We start from the raw sequence: 15,549 nt of genomic DNA, 5'->3' as shown, positions 1-15,549 counted from the left end.
ATTTACATTTTATTCCTTATGTACATTTAACAAGCAGAAAGCCTCACACTTATCCTTCAAGGCTGTACTTGTAAAGCTTAGAAATGCAGGCGAATTCAATTTACCAGGAACGGTGCGCTGACCCATGCAAAGTTGGACAAAGAATTGAGGTAGGCAGATTTTTTCAAGACTCGCAGCTCATTCTTCCTTATCTCCAACACTTTTTCTGAAAAGGATGGTTCCCAAGCATACAGCTTCAGCACCTTGATGCCACCCAGAATCTCATTCATTAATTTAATGCGGGAGTCTTTATAGCGCATTTGTTCCACCTGGGTTAGGAGCAAACACAGGAGATGGTGTCACAGGAATGACTAGAAGAGAGCAGGTTGTCTCACAGCCCTGAGGGCCCTTGGGCTATTTCTAAAGATGCAAAATTAATAATTAAAGCAAGCCAGGCTGTCCCCAGTTTGCTTACTGTGCTAGTGTGTACCTCCAAAGAAACCAGAAATCAAATAAAATGGCTGAAAAGCAGAGTGTAAAAGCTTTCCACTCATCTGCCCTGCTAGGGGCTACATTTTCAAGACCACCTTAAAAAAAGATTGAGGCACTTGACAAAAATAAAACTCCACTTCTTCCTTTGATTTCTTCAGGTATTTCCCTGATATGCACAGTTGTATTTCTTAGGGCATCCCTTGAAATTTGTGGTTACTCCTAGTTTATTTTTCCTCCCTGTATGTGAGAATACAGTGCTTCATTTAGGCACTTAAAAAAAAAATAATAAAAAAACCCAAAACAAATCCCTGCTCAGCTCTAGAGACAAAATGAAAAACTGCTTTCACATACACACAGACACAGCAAGTTATGCAGCTCAGAGCATGCTATAATGGGCAAAGGAGAAAAGGAATGTTAATACTAACATGTCAGAATCCAAGAGATTTAATGGGAAGCCCGGATGTCTCTTTAAGGCTCCCAGTGATACCACTTTGTTACTAAGGCTATGCTCAAAGGTCATAATTTATATTTGCTTTCCAGCTCTTGCATTTTTTACTTCAACAGCTTGATTATTATTGTTTTAAAAATCTTCCAAACAGCCACTGATAGGTTGCACAGCACAAGCCACTTATTAGATTTTTCTAGCACAAAGCCAGAGGGCACTATTATATTGGTTTTTTCAGCCTTCCTTGACTAGACACAACTAAGACTACAAAGAGAGGAATAAAGCATCCTTTTACCTTAGATAATTCAAATTTAGTCCAGCTCAGTAGCAGTGAAAGTCAACACTGGCTATTAGCATAAAAAGAAGCTGCCAGGTTTCAGTTCCCATCTCTGATGTTGCTTCAAGTACAGTGTTTATTTTACCCCTTCTCTAGGAACTCCTAGAAGAAGCTACCAAGTGAATGGATATGGAGGCAAAGAAACTTCTTGTTAATCCCAGAAGCTGCTCCAGGGCTACAAGAGCAACTGACTCAATGCCACACCTTTCCCTTAAATAACAATTCAATTTGCTATGGAAAAACTATCTGAGAAGATACAGTTATTAAAAGTATTGGTACAATCTTACTCATAAGTAAATCAGTACATTAATGGCCAAGACAACCACTGATGCCTTCACTTCTCATTCTGCACAACTGCCAATTCAGATAATGTCACCTTCTCTGCTGTTACCTTACCTGGAATGCTCTGGTTTTCATGGCTATTGCAGAGTTAAATGGGATAAGTAAAACCATCACAGCAACTCCTGCCAGCACAGAAGGCCCTAAAGTCTTGATTGAAAGAAAAAAAAAAAAAAGCAAGTTGTACTAAAATGCTGCTGTTCCCTATGGTGAGCACTAAAACAACAGCAGGCTATAGAAACAGAAAGGAATGTTCTACATAGATATATTGAACTCCTCTCAATGAAGTGCCCTGATTCCACAGAACAACTATGAGGAGGAGACAGAAAAGTATGACAGCATCCACCTGGAATTATTATTATGCTAGGATTGGTGATAAATCAAGCATGCATCTTGATTTACCTCTTAGGTGGTTCCCAGTGGGACAGGAAATTAAGTTGGAACTAATGCAAATACAGACCTATTAAGTGCATGTAGAAAGGGAATTTTCTCACTGGCTTCTCCCTGACCTATGGAACTGTAATTTCTGAATTAAGCCAGTAGCCTGAATGTTAGTAAGAGCACACAAACTGCCAGCTACCACAGTTCAGCTTACCAGTGGAGCAGTAAACCATAAAGCTGCTGCAACTTAGTAGCTTTCAAGTCTAAACCAGTATGGTTATGCTGGTGCTACTGGTTTATGCAGTAAAACAAATTAATTGCATAGAAACATTTTAAGGATAAAGCCAGTGCTCAAACTGAACCTGGAATAAACCAGAGAGAACTTCACTGTATCAAAAGCAAAGTTATGGTTATTCCAGGTCAGATTTGTTCCATGTTGACTTGCACAAAATTTCTCATTACGGAATGATAGAATCTTTATACATGGCTGACATTTTCTGTGTCCAGGGGTTTGTGTTTGAGGTTTGTTTTTTTTTTTTGTTTTGTTTTGGTTGGTTGGTTGGTTTGGTTTTTAAATAATTTCCCTCAAGCTCTCATTTGTATCAACTACTGGGAACACTCTGGTGAGTCCCTGACTTACCCTATCAAAGCATGGTAGAGACAGAGGAGACATAAAGGTTATCTTTTGCTTTAAATGCCTTATCTTACCTACCAGCTGAACAAAACAATTAAGAGACTAATTGATCATGTACACCAGTACAAGCTATTGAACTACAAGACAAAACAATAGGTTTCTAAAAAAGCAGTGGTGGGTCAAATTACAACCAAACAAAAAAAACCAGCTTGTACATCATCTAGATGAATGCTGAAAAAAAAAAAAAAAGTGACAATGGGCTGTACCTCCCAGAGGAAATACAAAGCTAGAAGTATCTGGAGTGGTGCAGACCACAACATGTTCAGGAAAGTCATCAGGTCCATGAAACGTTGGGCATCCACTGACATCAGGTTGACAATTTCTCCAACAGTAGATGAGCGCTTTGCTGAGTTTGTGATGACTAAGGACTGAGAAAGAAGAAAAACAGGGGATTCACAATCTTAATACATATGGAAATGCTCAGATAAGAAACCCCCAATTGTTACGAAAACAAGAGGCTCCCCCAGAATGTGCCTTTCCAACAAGAATAAAATGATTCACACGTACATCAATTCCTAATCTCCGAAGAACAAGACTTCATGAAATGCTTTGCTTGTGAGCACCTCTATCTCAAGTAATACGTAGCATTCTGAAGAAAATCTAATTGCATCTAATCAACTCATAGCACAAACTCACTATTCTCTTGGATCCCTTTTCGAACTACTTAAAATGAATCAATATTTGCCTGTGATATGTCTGGTGTCCTACTACTACACCCACACTGAGTTGCTGATTGCTAGAAAATTCTGTCAAGTATGATAGAAGTGCTCCTAAAAACCCACCAAATAAACCGTGCTTTATATTCTAGGGGCTGTTCTTCTCCAAGATTCCTGCTCTTCCCTGAGTATTTGAGAACTGAGACTACTTGCTTGGCTGTACACTGGTGTTCCAGCCCATTAAATGCTTCCAGTCTTACCTTACGATATATCAGGCCAGTGATCCCAGTTCTCAGCCTCATCCCAGTAACAAAGCAGTACTGGAAATGCTGGTGAAGTACGAGTGTCTGCAGCACAGCACAGATAAACATCAAAGCCGCAATCAGAAACCCCCACCAGGCTGGGGCATCTTTGTTCTTAATGAAGCTGATTAATACACTGTTTTTCAGAAGATTAGGGAAGGAAAAGGGAAAAAAAAGAATAAAGAAACAAATAAAAAAACATGCGGCAAGTTTAATGGGATAGAACAGAGCTCCTCTCAGCTCTGGCATCCTGCCACCTCCTCTCTCTAACCACAAAAAGTCTCAGTCAGACAACACTGCAAAGATACAACAGCAAAAACTTGGGCTTTGCCAGAGAGAAAGTCCATTTGCAAATAAGCCTGGAGAAAATGAAATACGACGAGAAACTCTCGGTTTCCTCCTCCCCCCGAGATCCAGCAGTAAACACATGGCTCAGTGTCTGAGCTCTGCCAGGCAGCCCCCCAGGGCAGGAGGTGAATGACAGGACACTGGAGGACAGTGGTGAAGCAGGAGAAACCAGCTTCTTACCCAAATCCTTTCCAAGCAGCCCGAGTGCTTCTGCCTGGGGTGTTTTCCCACCAAAAAAACCCCTACATTAAAATACATCCTCCTGCATGGATGCATAAACAGTTCTTTACTCCTACTGTTTTGTTGGGGTTTTTTTTTTGTAAAATGGTAGTAATATTAAACAGGCTAGGTCATCTTTTATTAATCAGCCATTTCTTACTACACACAGCTGCTCTCCCTGCAAGATCTACACCCTGTTGTACAGCAAACAAGCAGAACAACATGTGGCAACGTCCAGCATTCCCAAAAATCACATTTGTGATTTCAGCCTCCTGACCAGAGTGCTGAATTGTTAAAATATGGGAGGAACAGAGGTTTGACCCCATGGTTCAAATAACCAGCAGGGGGGAAATACACCTGCAAACTATGAATTGATCCCCAAAGCCTGGAGTTAGAAGCATGAGGTTGCTGCATCTTTCTTCTTCCAGTCCAGAGAGATCTTCCTTCATCACTGCCCCAGTCCTTCATGCTGGAAGTGGACAGCTTCAGGAGCAATTCTTCCTCATAGCCCAGCATGGGATTCACCAATCTTTTTAGAAACAAAAAACTATCTTATGTGCAACCTGCCAGACAGTCATGGCCTCTTCACTTTCCCTTACCACCAACAGTATATTTCCCAAGGCTGCAGGAATTTAGACTTGAGAAGAAACTCCCCATTGCATGCCTTGAGATATCATTGACAACATATCCAGGAATTTATGCAAATCTGAGAAATTCCCAGAATATATTATACTTAATGTGCTCTCAGAAGGAAGCCAGCTGCCTCCTCTTCACTAGGGACTCTGGAAGAAGACAGCCTGTAAGCTATTAAATGTCACCATACTGGGTTGGACTCTCTTTTTAACAAATTTCTGGGTATGTCACAAACCACCCACAGAACAACATGATCTCAGAACACAGTCCTGGTGTTATTTTAAGAGCCATTCATTCAGGAGCTGGGACCTCTCTTCTCCCCTTCCCCACATCCACTTGTGACCTTCACCCAAACTCCATTGCTCTCTCACACATTAACTAGACTAGGTGTTTTTCCAGTGGTGTGGAAATAAAAGACAATTGTTTGACAAAAATGTTGGTATTTTCACTGTTACTTCCTTCTTAGTTATTATCTGGTGAAATTCTCATTTTAATAATGACACTAACAGAGAACAGAAATGTGGAAATCATGCAAATTCCTCTATGGATCAGGCTGAGCAGCTGGCCTCCCTGGAGACAGGAGGTACAGGTATTCCTCATACAAGGAGAGTTTGAGGACAAACTACTTTTGTTAAGATCCCTCTCTCTCTTTTTTTTTTTTTTTCTTTAATAGAATAATAATTTTCTTTCACACAGAAATTTAGTGCAACTGTGCCTCACACTTTCTCAATGCTGTGCACAACTAAGAACACATGAACTAAAAAATCTTTCCCAAATGACAGCAGCACAGGCAAAGCACCACAGACCTGAGCATCATGCTTCACTGATGTATCAAGTCACCCCACAGCTGAGGCTGCCACCAACACGTGGGTGTTGGCTGCACAGGGACCAGCAAGCAGTGCTTTCCTTTGATTTCACAAACCATCCTTTAAAGGAATGGGGGGAAATTGCTTTGGACTGCTGCACAGAGCAACAGGTAATTTGTAATTCAAAGCTGTCTATTGGTGATGGGTGATTTATGAATCTTGCATTTCAGTGAAGCTTGCCTAATTTACAGCTTGGTCCACAATAAAGAGCTCCTGTCTTAGGCCTTTCAGTGGGAAGGTGGGGGAGCACACACATGCAGCACTGTGAGGGAAACTAGCTATGCATTTCAAAAATAAATACTCTGTGCAAAGGCCAGCCCCTGTGGGGATTGCACAGAGCAACTACTCACACAGCAAACCAACCTTAACAGCTGAGGGTTGACGAAAGAAAGTAGGTCTTGTATCAGCTTGTAGAAGGAGCCAATTAAGAAGTATGGCCCAAAAGTCCTCATCAAAGCTTTGAGAAAGGAAGGTTTTCTAGTGTGCTTTTTGTCTCTGATCAGAACCTCTGCTTCCTCTGGACCATCACCAACATGATTCAGCACATGGTTAGATTTCTTCATATATGCCACATCTTCTTTCCTAGGGAATGAAACAAGCAGTTGGAGACAAATTGCAATGAAGAAGTCACTGCCCTGTGTGCACAGCACTGCAGTAACATCTAAGTCTGCTCCTTTCTTTGCTCCACTGCTGTTCAACAGCAAGACTTCCAGCAAACCCTGGACATACACAAGAGTGGCCTATCCCTGAGCAATGAGTCTTGTTTTCTTTTCCTTTTATGCAGTATTTATGAGGTGTCCTCCATGGGCCAGAACATCAGTCACCATGGGATAAGCATGTGGCCCACAGGAAGAGGAGATAAAGGTTTGGTTTCCTCTGGCAGAGGACAGAGTTGACTTTGAACCTTTCATTTCTTGTGAAGGAATCCTCTAGCAGTTGCTATTTACATACCACAAAAAGCACCCTCACCTAGTCCTTCCCAGACTGTGGTGTCACTCAGTTAACAGTTGTACTGAACCTTCAGCCTTATCTGATCACACAGCTGCTTCCAGGGGAGGCTGAATCCTTCCCGGGAGACAGGTACCCAACCACGGGCCAAGCTAAGAGAGGAAACAGGCACAGCCCTCTCAAAATAGACAGTTTTGCATTCCTGGAAATCTGAGAGTACAAACCACAGCACCGCCAAAGCTCAGCCATCTCTGAGATCTGGGCTTGAGGTTCTTCAAGACAGAAACTTTGGGTTTAGGTGCCTAAATTTTACTTAACTTTTTCTCCATTTAAGCCCTCTTTGACTTCATCCCTTTCTTATTTCGTGCCTCTCTTTCTCGAGCTGCAAAATAAGCCAACAAAAGCAATCTCTCCTGCAAAGCTCTTTGAGACTGACTGATGAAAAATGGACCCAACAGATCTGTGCTGCTCTCCAGGGCTCTAGGTGGGTTTTCTAGAAGTACCTCTGAGGCTTAGGTGCCTGACTTCTGTTGCCCATCAATAAAGAGGGGATGCTGTGGGAGATTATTTCCTCCATGAATTGCTCTCAAAGAGCAGCCCAGTAGCTTTTCTGCCAGCAAATAATGAATTGCTGTTGTTTCTTGGGGGCTATGGGACCTAGAGAACAATTTCCTGAATGTCAGTGAGGAAGGTTAAGTCCAGGTGGAGCAGGGAGAAGGAAATTAGTCTGGGGCACATAAACCTTATAAGAAGGGACAGATGGAAGAGAGACTCTAGAAACAGTGAAGACTTACAGGAAGGGATTTGATAAATAAGTTATAAGTACTACCAAGTGAGGTTGGATTTATGATTCTTCGTACAGAGTGTGCAGATTTTTTGGCTGCAGAGTCAAATAATTCCAACAGCCTGTAAGCATTCAAAATGATCACTGTGGCTAACAGTCCACAGGTAGAAACTTGTTCACATCCTTTCAAACAAAGGCATGTGCAAATCCCAATTTCTTTGCAGGGGGAGAACCCAAACCAGACAACTTTTTTCACCCCAGACAAGAACAGTGTTGTCTTTGTCCTTCCAGATCAAACCTGGAGAGTTTATGAGCAAAGCCTGGCAACCAGGCTGTTAAACTCGTTGAGGGATTTGACAAAACAAGACTACCTGCCCCTGGTTTTGTGCTGTTAAAAATGTTCATTACAGTGAGTTAACAGCAGTGCAGTAGTTCTCCCGTGGCAAAAAAAAATCCCAAAGGGAGAAAATACACCTCTAGTATTTACCATGGGTAGTAGGTGAGGTCAGGTTTTCAGCAGTGTGTGGGACTGCTCACACCCAGCTTGTTATGAAAGAAAAAAACATGTGTCTGGTTTCTATTATTTATAGTAGGGCAGATAGTAGATGCTGATTACCTCATGGGAAAACACACAAGCTTTCTCAATGGCAATGACAAGGCCCTGCATCTTCCATTAGTCTTCATAAGCATAAAATCAGAGGTTAACTAAAAATGAGGCAAAACAGCCAGCTCCCTCTCCATCCAGCACAGCTCTAACTTTCTCAGAAGCAACTGCCCTTATCAGTAAATTCAAAGAGTAGAGACTTCAGCCATACATGAAGACAGAGCAAAAGCAAAGGAAAATACTCTTTGCACGCTTCATTATCTATAATAACAACTAAAATCCACACTGATCCCTCCTGTAACTCATTAGTAGCAAATTATTAGCAATTATTTAACAGTAATTAACAAGATAGCTGTGAAGCAAAACACAAAAAAGGTTTTGTAGGTTTAGGAACAATAGAAATGTGATTCTGTGATAATCATTACCACAAAAAGAACTTTAAAGCTTTAGCTATGCCAGAGCTGCAACTGATTAAGTTTTTAAAACCAAATTACTACTGTATGTACACTGCAAATATTTTCCTTGACACTTTCTACACTTGTACAACTTGACACAGTGTTTTTAATGTCATAAAAGCTTGCTCAGAGCAAATTTAATGAGAAAAGTTAAAAAGTATTTCAAACAGCTCCCAAGCCAACTACCAAAGTACCACTAATGTTATTTCACATGAACTAATTGAGAATACCTACTTATAATGGAAGAACAAAGCACAGCCATGAAGCTTTTAGAGTGATGTGAAACCCAGCAATCTGGAGTACAGTGCTTTGCTTTGTTTTTGCTCTTTTCCCCACCTTAGAACCATTAATATAGTCACCACAAAATTTTACCTGACCTAAACACAAGCCAATATTTACGGTTCAATTTCTTGCCAGCTGGCCTCAGTTTGTATGAATAATTTCCAAAAGGTAATGAATCCCATGACAAAACTCCAGGCATGGTTTCTGGTTTCCTAGCAAAAGTTTTCCTGGACCCTAGGCACTTCTGCACAATGGCTGTGCTCTTACTACTTAAAAGCCTGGGAAAGTAAGATTTATGTCTGTGCAAGAAGACCAGAACCCAGACAATGTGTTTTATTCCACACCATAAAAGTAGAGACACTAAGAAAACAAAACAAAAAACCCCAACAAAGTCAAACCACAACACATATGCAACTCAGAGCACTAGTGGAGAAGCTGCTGGTGGTGTTAGTGCTGGAAACCTCTCAAATTTTAGCTGTGAAGTGGAACTCTCCACCTCATATTTAGCCTTGCCAAGAACCTTACAGCTCTCTCCTAATATTATCACATAATAGGGTCTTTCCAATTTGGCAAGGATATGCACAGAAGAGATCAGAGAAAAGCCTCCACATGGAGAAGAAATCTCCACAATGAAAGGAAATGGAAGAGCAGGCCTCCTCCTTTGCCATTTTTCAATTAAAACACATTATTATCACATCTGTTTGTTTGGAAACATTTTGGACACTAACCAGTGGGAGAAGGAAATACAGTTGCACAACAGATAGTACCTTCAGATTAGATTAGGACAGCACATGAATAAAAAGGATATCCTCTCCAGCATGGATGTAACTATATTCAAGTTCCAACCTGCATCCCATTTCCATCAGAGACTAAGAATTTTGTTGCTAACTTTCCAGGCAACAGGAGTAGGGTCTCAGCTCTTGAAGTGGGATATCTCTTCCCCTCCTGCCTTTCACATGTTTTGAGTTTCATCCCTTTACTGATAGGAAGTGAAGTTGCTCACTGCTAAGAGCCTTAAGGCTAAAAATAGTGTCAGGCCAAAAAATTCATGATGGTGATGATAAGGAATTCCTTTTGGCTTGTGGTGCCTTGAAGTTCTGCTCTAACATGCCTAGAAGGGATGCTGGTGGGGGTTAGACATCTACCCTCTCCTTACACACTGTCAGCCCTTCTCCACGTGGTAAATGGCACCACCTGCCCAGGTAGATTTAAAGCAGCTAGTTAAAATGTGTGTTGGTGGTACACAAGCCCCAGAGGTCTCCTGCTTGTCTCTGCCTAGACTCATTAAAATAAGCAAATTTGACTGTTAATATGAATGAAGAACAGACAGGCTGAAGAGGCAGATGCCAGTTTTAGTTGGCTCATTTTCAGAGACGAGCAGCTTATTAGTGTTGAAATGACTCAGATCAATCTCTGTTTGCAGACTTGTTTGTACACTTACTGTTTGCACTCTTTTTCTTTGTCCCACTCTTTACTGAGTTGTTGCACAATAACTTTTGAAGTATCATCTTCATTCAGTGACCACAAATCTTTATCTTCGAGGGGCTTTTTGTACCCACGAATTGCCAGGCTGCACATATGGAGAAAAACAGTCCATTTCAATTCAGCTAATAGTACTTAAAGCATTGCTAGTAACTCTGGGACTATTAAGTTAACAAAAGCAAGACGATACAAGAAAGAGTGATAATTATACCTCCATCTCCCTTTGTTCCTTACATTGATGTTTGCAGTTAAGGAAAGGACATTATGTAGTTTTGAGTACATGTATTTCATTGAAAACATCAGCTTAGGAAAAAAAAAAGGGGGGACAATAAAAAAACAACTGTCAGAAGCATTTGAGTGAAACTGTGGTGTTAAATGAAAACAGAAAAGCTTTGCAAGTGAACTATCTGGAATAACTGTCAGAGGTGAACAAAATGCAAAAGTGAAGTTCACATAAATTAAAGGAAAATCAGATTTCTCTGAAAACTACAGTTTCTCAACTCTAAGAGGAATTTTGTCAAGGGATACAAATATCTAGTGGCCAAGAATGTCTATGGGGAAGCTGAACATTCACTTCCCTTTCACTGAAACGAACTTCACAGAGCTATTGCAAGGACAGTGAATTGACAGGAGTAGAAGAACAAAGATTTCAACACCCTCAACTACTATGGAAAAAACGAGTCCTAGCATGACCTCTGACAGCTGTTCCACTTCTTTACCATGGGGTAGTAGTCAGCCTAATTTTAAATTTGCATCTTTAATACACTTGCCTTCTGACAGCACTATGAGGGGTAACCATTTGTGTCTATATAACCAAGTTTCATTTCCTTTTTGCACAGAAAATCTCCTTATAAAAAAAAGCATTCAGCCAGGAATCTCAACAGGAAACTAAATGCATCCCCAGCTGGGTGAATGGTTGGCACAATTAATCTTGTGGAACAGAGTCTTACATCTTGGTTTAGGTTATACTCCAGCATGCAGAAAGGACAACCAGGCTGTATATACCCTACCAGTTGTGCCACAGTTGCTGCCACTCTTCAGAGAAGAAGTTTGGACAGTAGGAGCACTCTGAAAGCTGTTTCTAAAAAGGCAAAGTGCTGACACCACTGTGGATGACAGAGCATCCAACGTCAACCACTTGCAGAGGCAAAAATCCCTGCATTGCTAACTCAGTACAACACACATCACCAGCAGAGTTTGGGGCTGTCAGATGTTCAACAGCTTGAAAAGAGATGCTCACCTTGTAAACCACCAAAATGTCAGTCTTGACAGGAAGCCTGAAGTTAATTCTGGACATGGATTCTATAGTAAAATTATGGGAGAGATAAAACCAAACTAAATAAAGCAAGACATTTACCATTTCTGTAGTAAGACAGTCTATTTTGATCAGTTTTGGTTTATTATATGGTATATTACATGTATGTACCTAGATCATAAAATTGATTTCTTTCCTTTCCCATGTGACACAGAACTCCCTTTATCTTTAAAAATTGCTTCATATACTGCCCTTAAATCACACTTTATATAAAGTTAAATGTCATTCTGTAGTTTCTGAAATGTTTATTTTAAAGAATGAGCTCTACTTCTTTCTCAGCTTGCTTCAAACATAAATCCAACTATAGAGACCATTTTATGAATTGGAGAAGAAATTTAACCTGTGACACCACTAAGATCATCTGTTATTATTGGTTTTCCACATCTATTCTCAACAAATATAGAACTCATTTATTAAGACAATTCTTACAGACATTAGCTAACTCTAAATGAATGTTAAGCAAGGAGACCACTACAAAACCCACTCTTGAAATAATATTACACTTCATTGTTCATAAATGTAATTAAAGGGCAGTGAAGCAGCAAGTAGGAAAGCTGCTTTCAATACACAGCTCTAGTCTTTACTATAATAGAAGGAGGTTTCAAACCCCAATATTACTCTCCATACCCCATGTTTCTTAAGGGGATCATGATATAATCTGTCAAATGCAAATAAAGCAAAAGAAAAATACTTACAGGATTTGCATTAACTGGGGAAAAAAATGGAGGCTTTTCTTTAAAACATGAAAGGATCAACTCGATGATTATTAAAGCAAAGTAGATGTAAAATGTTGCAAACCTGAACCTTTCATTTACATGGTCCTAGAAGGAAAGAGAGACAGTGAATGATTGTTTTATTGTACTTCCCAGCCTCCCAACACACACACAGATGCACACACACTCTGTCACTCTCTCTCTGACTTTTTCACAGCTTATTTTGGCAATTCCTTTCTTCCTCTACCACTGAATATTGCAAAGTAGTTGCTAGCAGGAATTAGCTTACAAAAGTATGCACGTACTCTGTAAAGTGCCTAAGAACATGCTTATCCCCAAGCTTTCCATTAAATTATGTCTAGTTCAAAGTGCTTATACATCTTCACTGCATGCAGACACCCTCTGGAATCAGGGCTACGTGACATCCTTTAAGATCACTTCCAGAGGTTCTTGCAAGTCTTAAGCATAGGAATTGTCAACCCAGATCAGAGAACATCCATTTACTTCAGTAACTTCTCACTGACAAGCAGTGTTAAATAGTTTCAGAAGAAGCTACAAAAAACACTATATTGCATAATGACAGTTCCATCTGCTCTAGAGATACTTCCTTTCTTACTCATACAAGACTCCAGTTGACTCCAAACTTCTTGCTGTGAGGGTATGTCCCCTACACAGCTCTTTCATACCTAATGTAGTTGAGAATGTTCTCATTGTTTGCTTAAAATGCTTAAACCTTAAGCACAAGAGAAAGAATATCTGGTCCTTGGCAGTTGCAAGCACAGGAGAAATGTTACCTGTGCCCCTTCCAAGGCTCTGCATCCATCATTTTAAGTTGACTATGGTCAAACATTAATATTCCAATATTTCCACTTATTCACCACTGCTACAGCTTTAAAGTTGATTTAAGTGGTGTTTGAAAGGGTCTCACCAGGATTGCAGCTATTTTCTGAAGTTCTGCACAGATTGTCATTTAAGGTTTAAGTCCATCTTCACTGGAATATTTACAGCAGCCTGGGATAGCAAAATCCTTGCTAGAAGGATAAGACAAGGCTGCTAAGAGTTTCAAAAAAAGGCAGTACAAAAAAAGAAATCACTGAAGGGAATCAACACTGACTTCACTGAGGAGAAGCAATCACCTTAATGTTTTTCAAATACTCTTTCACTCCTTGCCTTTGATGATCTAATCACTGAAGCAATCTACTTTGCCCTACTTAGTGAAATTTGTTTCTGTGACAAACATCACAACTTTCATACTGTGGGAGAACCTGCTACGTTTTCAAACAGGAATCATAACAGCCCAGTTTTCTTTTTTCCTCTCCCTTCAACTTTCTGTTCTCTATTTACAGTCACAGTTGGAGTCAAAATGCTGTCCTCAGCACATCAGGCCCTGACAAAAGCAAGCCTGTAGGGCTGTATAATGTGGCCAAGCTGCCTAAGCAAAAAGAGAACATTGCATATTAAAATGTGTCATGTCTGATTACTACCCATCCCTATTTAGGCATGGCAGGGGAAAGGAGCTGCAAAAAGGGAAGGCAAAAAAAGAGTCTGTTCTGATGTAGGTTTGGTAGAGCCCTCACGTGACTAAAAGGTTTCCAGCAGAGCCTTTGGCTAAGCAAAATCTGCTTTTTGACATGGCATGAGAACTCCCAGTTCCCTTCAAGTTACACAAATCTGAGATAAGGCAACCGAACCAAACTTCTCTTTCTTGCTGGCAAAACCTGGGCTCAGATCTGCCTCCAAACCAGGTGATCCATTCCCTTCCCAGAGCTGTTCAGGCTCTGGGAGCTGTTTCCTGCTCCCCCAGCACGAACACGACTGGCACGTTACCTGAGCTGCTGTGGCCATGATCTTGGAGCGGAAAGGTCCCACGGCACAGAGCACGGACAGAAACCAGAAGATAATGAGCACTCCAGAGGACTGAACCCCTCTCAGCCTTTCATACTGAATAAGCAACGTAGCTAACAGCTGTAAAAGTCAACACAGGAACACGTGAACACCATTCCATCTCCCTGCTCCCCTTATTCCCAGCTATTACAGTCATTGCTGACAACAGGAGCTCTCTGGAATAAGGCCCCAGCCCAACTTCACAGGGACCAATGGCAAAACCTCCTCTATCTAAGGAAAGCAGCTAACAACTTCATGAAGTAAGTTCATATTTATTTATTTTTTTTAGTGTTTTCAGAGCCTCAACTCCAAAATGCAATTTTTAAACCAGACTTTGCACCCAGGGCTAGGCACAATTAAATTTAAAACATTTTGAGGAAGTGCAAGAGCTGTCATTTCTCCCGTCCAGATGGACAATCATGACTTGTCTAGAAAACAAGATCTAAAAAAAATAACCAACTAAGCAGGGAATAAAAAACTTAATTGGCAATTTTTACTGCTTCATTTCTCCATACAACAGCCCCAAGCCTGTCTGTCATCCTAAGCAAAGCAAATTTGGTTTCTGTTTAATGGAGGAATATCCACCAGATAAGAGAGACAGTTTCACAAAGTCCAACACAATACTGAACAATGCACACCCATATCTCCCTGTCCAGGCAAAGTCATATCCAAATTCTCTCCACAAATGCATCACTAGCCTGGAAAAGTAGATGAAAGCAAGGTGGGAGACAGAACAATCTCTCCATTCTAAAGATTTTAATTCCCATAGCTGCATTTACATGAGAGAGAGAGATCTGTAACTGCGGTGAGCAAAATTTGCTTCAGTAATACAGGTAGTAATAATTCAGTTAAAAGAGTACAGGATGAGGAAATAAATGCAAAGCAACCCATTTCCTCCTTCATCTGTCTAAGGAAGAGTTATTCTTGTTGGTCACAATAAATAAAACCAGCTACAAACCACAGTGATGCCAACGATCAGTGGAGTTACAAAATAGACTGGTGGAGGAGTTCGGTTTTGCAGGAGCTCGTGGAAAGAGTAGAAGAGATCTGCCCAGCTCACACACCACAGCAGGACACCAAACAGCTGGAAGTAGTCAAACAGAAACAGCATTTGGTAAACTCTTCTGCAGGGGCAGAGGGCTGGCAAAACCACGACAGTTCACCGATTCCCAGCCAGACAAAGCTGTGGGAACAGAACAACACTGCTATGATGATCAGCTGCTGCCAGGCTGATGGAACTGCCCCCCTGCACTCAGACCAAGGATCTTGTCTCAGCTGCTTTGTGAAGGGTCTGCAAACACAACCAGGAGAAAGACTACTGTGGGTTTTTTTCCCCATACTATTCAGTTTTGATTGGAAGCAGAGGCAGCACCCAGATCAAAGGCAGGAAT

General features: G+C 40.9%; 1 protein-coding gene across 1 annotated transcript in view; it reads right to left on the bottom strand.

The window, feature by feature from the left end:
* ABCC3 (ATP-binding cassette, sub-family C (CFTR/MRP), member 3) overlaps positions 1-15,549 on the bottom strand; it is a 37,080-nt gene that overhangs the window by 17,399 nt on the left and 4,132 nt on the right. Inside the window, 10 exon segments of the mRNA XM_010002757.1 lie at positions 105-308; positions 1,650-1,742; positions 2,874-3,035; positions 3,584-3,761; positions 6,055-6,273; positions 10,206-10,334; positions 11,487-11,548; positions 12,257-12,382; positions 14,102-14,239; positions 15,117-15,242. Of these exon segments, the coding sequence (XP_010001059.1) occupies positions 105-308; positions 1,650-1,742; positions 2,874-3,035; positions 3,584-3,761; positions 6,055-6,273; positions 10,206-10,334; positions 11,487-11,548; positions 12,257-12,382; positions 14,102-14,239; positions 15,117-15,242 (1,437 nt within the window).

The sequence above is a fragment of the Chaetura pelagica genome, unplaced genomic scaffold (assembly GCF_000747805.2).
Source record: "Chaetura pelagica isolate M959 unplaced genomic scaffold, ChaPel_1.0 scaffold47, whole genome shotgun sequence".
Classification (NCBI taxonomy): Eukaryota; Metazoa; Chordata; class Aves; order Apodiformes; family Apodidae; genus Chaetura; species Chaetura pelagica.
The sequence above is the reverse complement of the archived record's forward strand: the minus strand, read 5'-3'. Positions and strand labels throughout refer to the sequence as shown.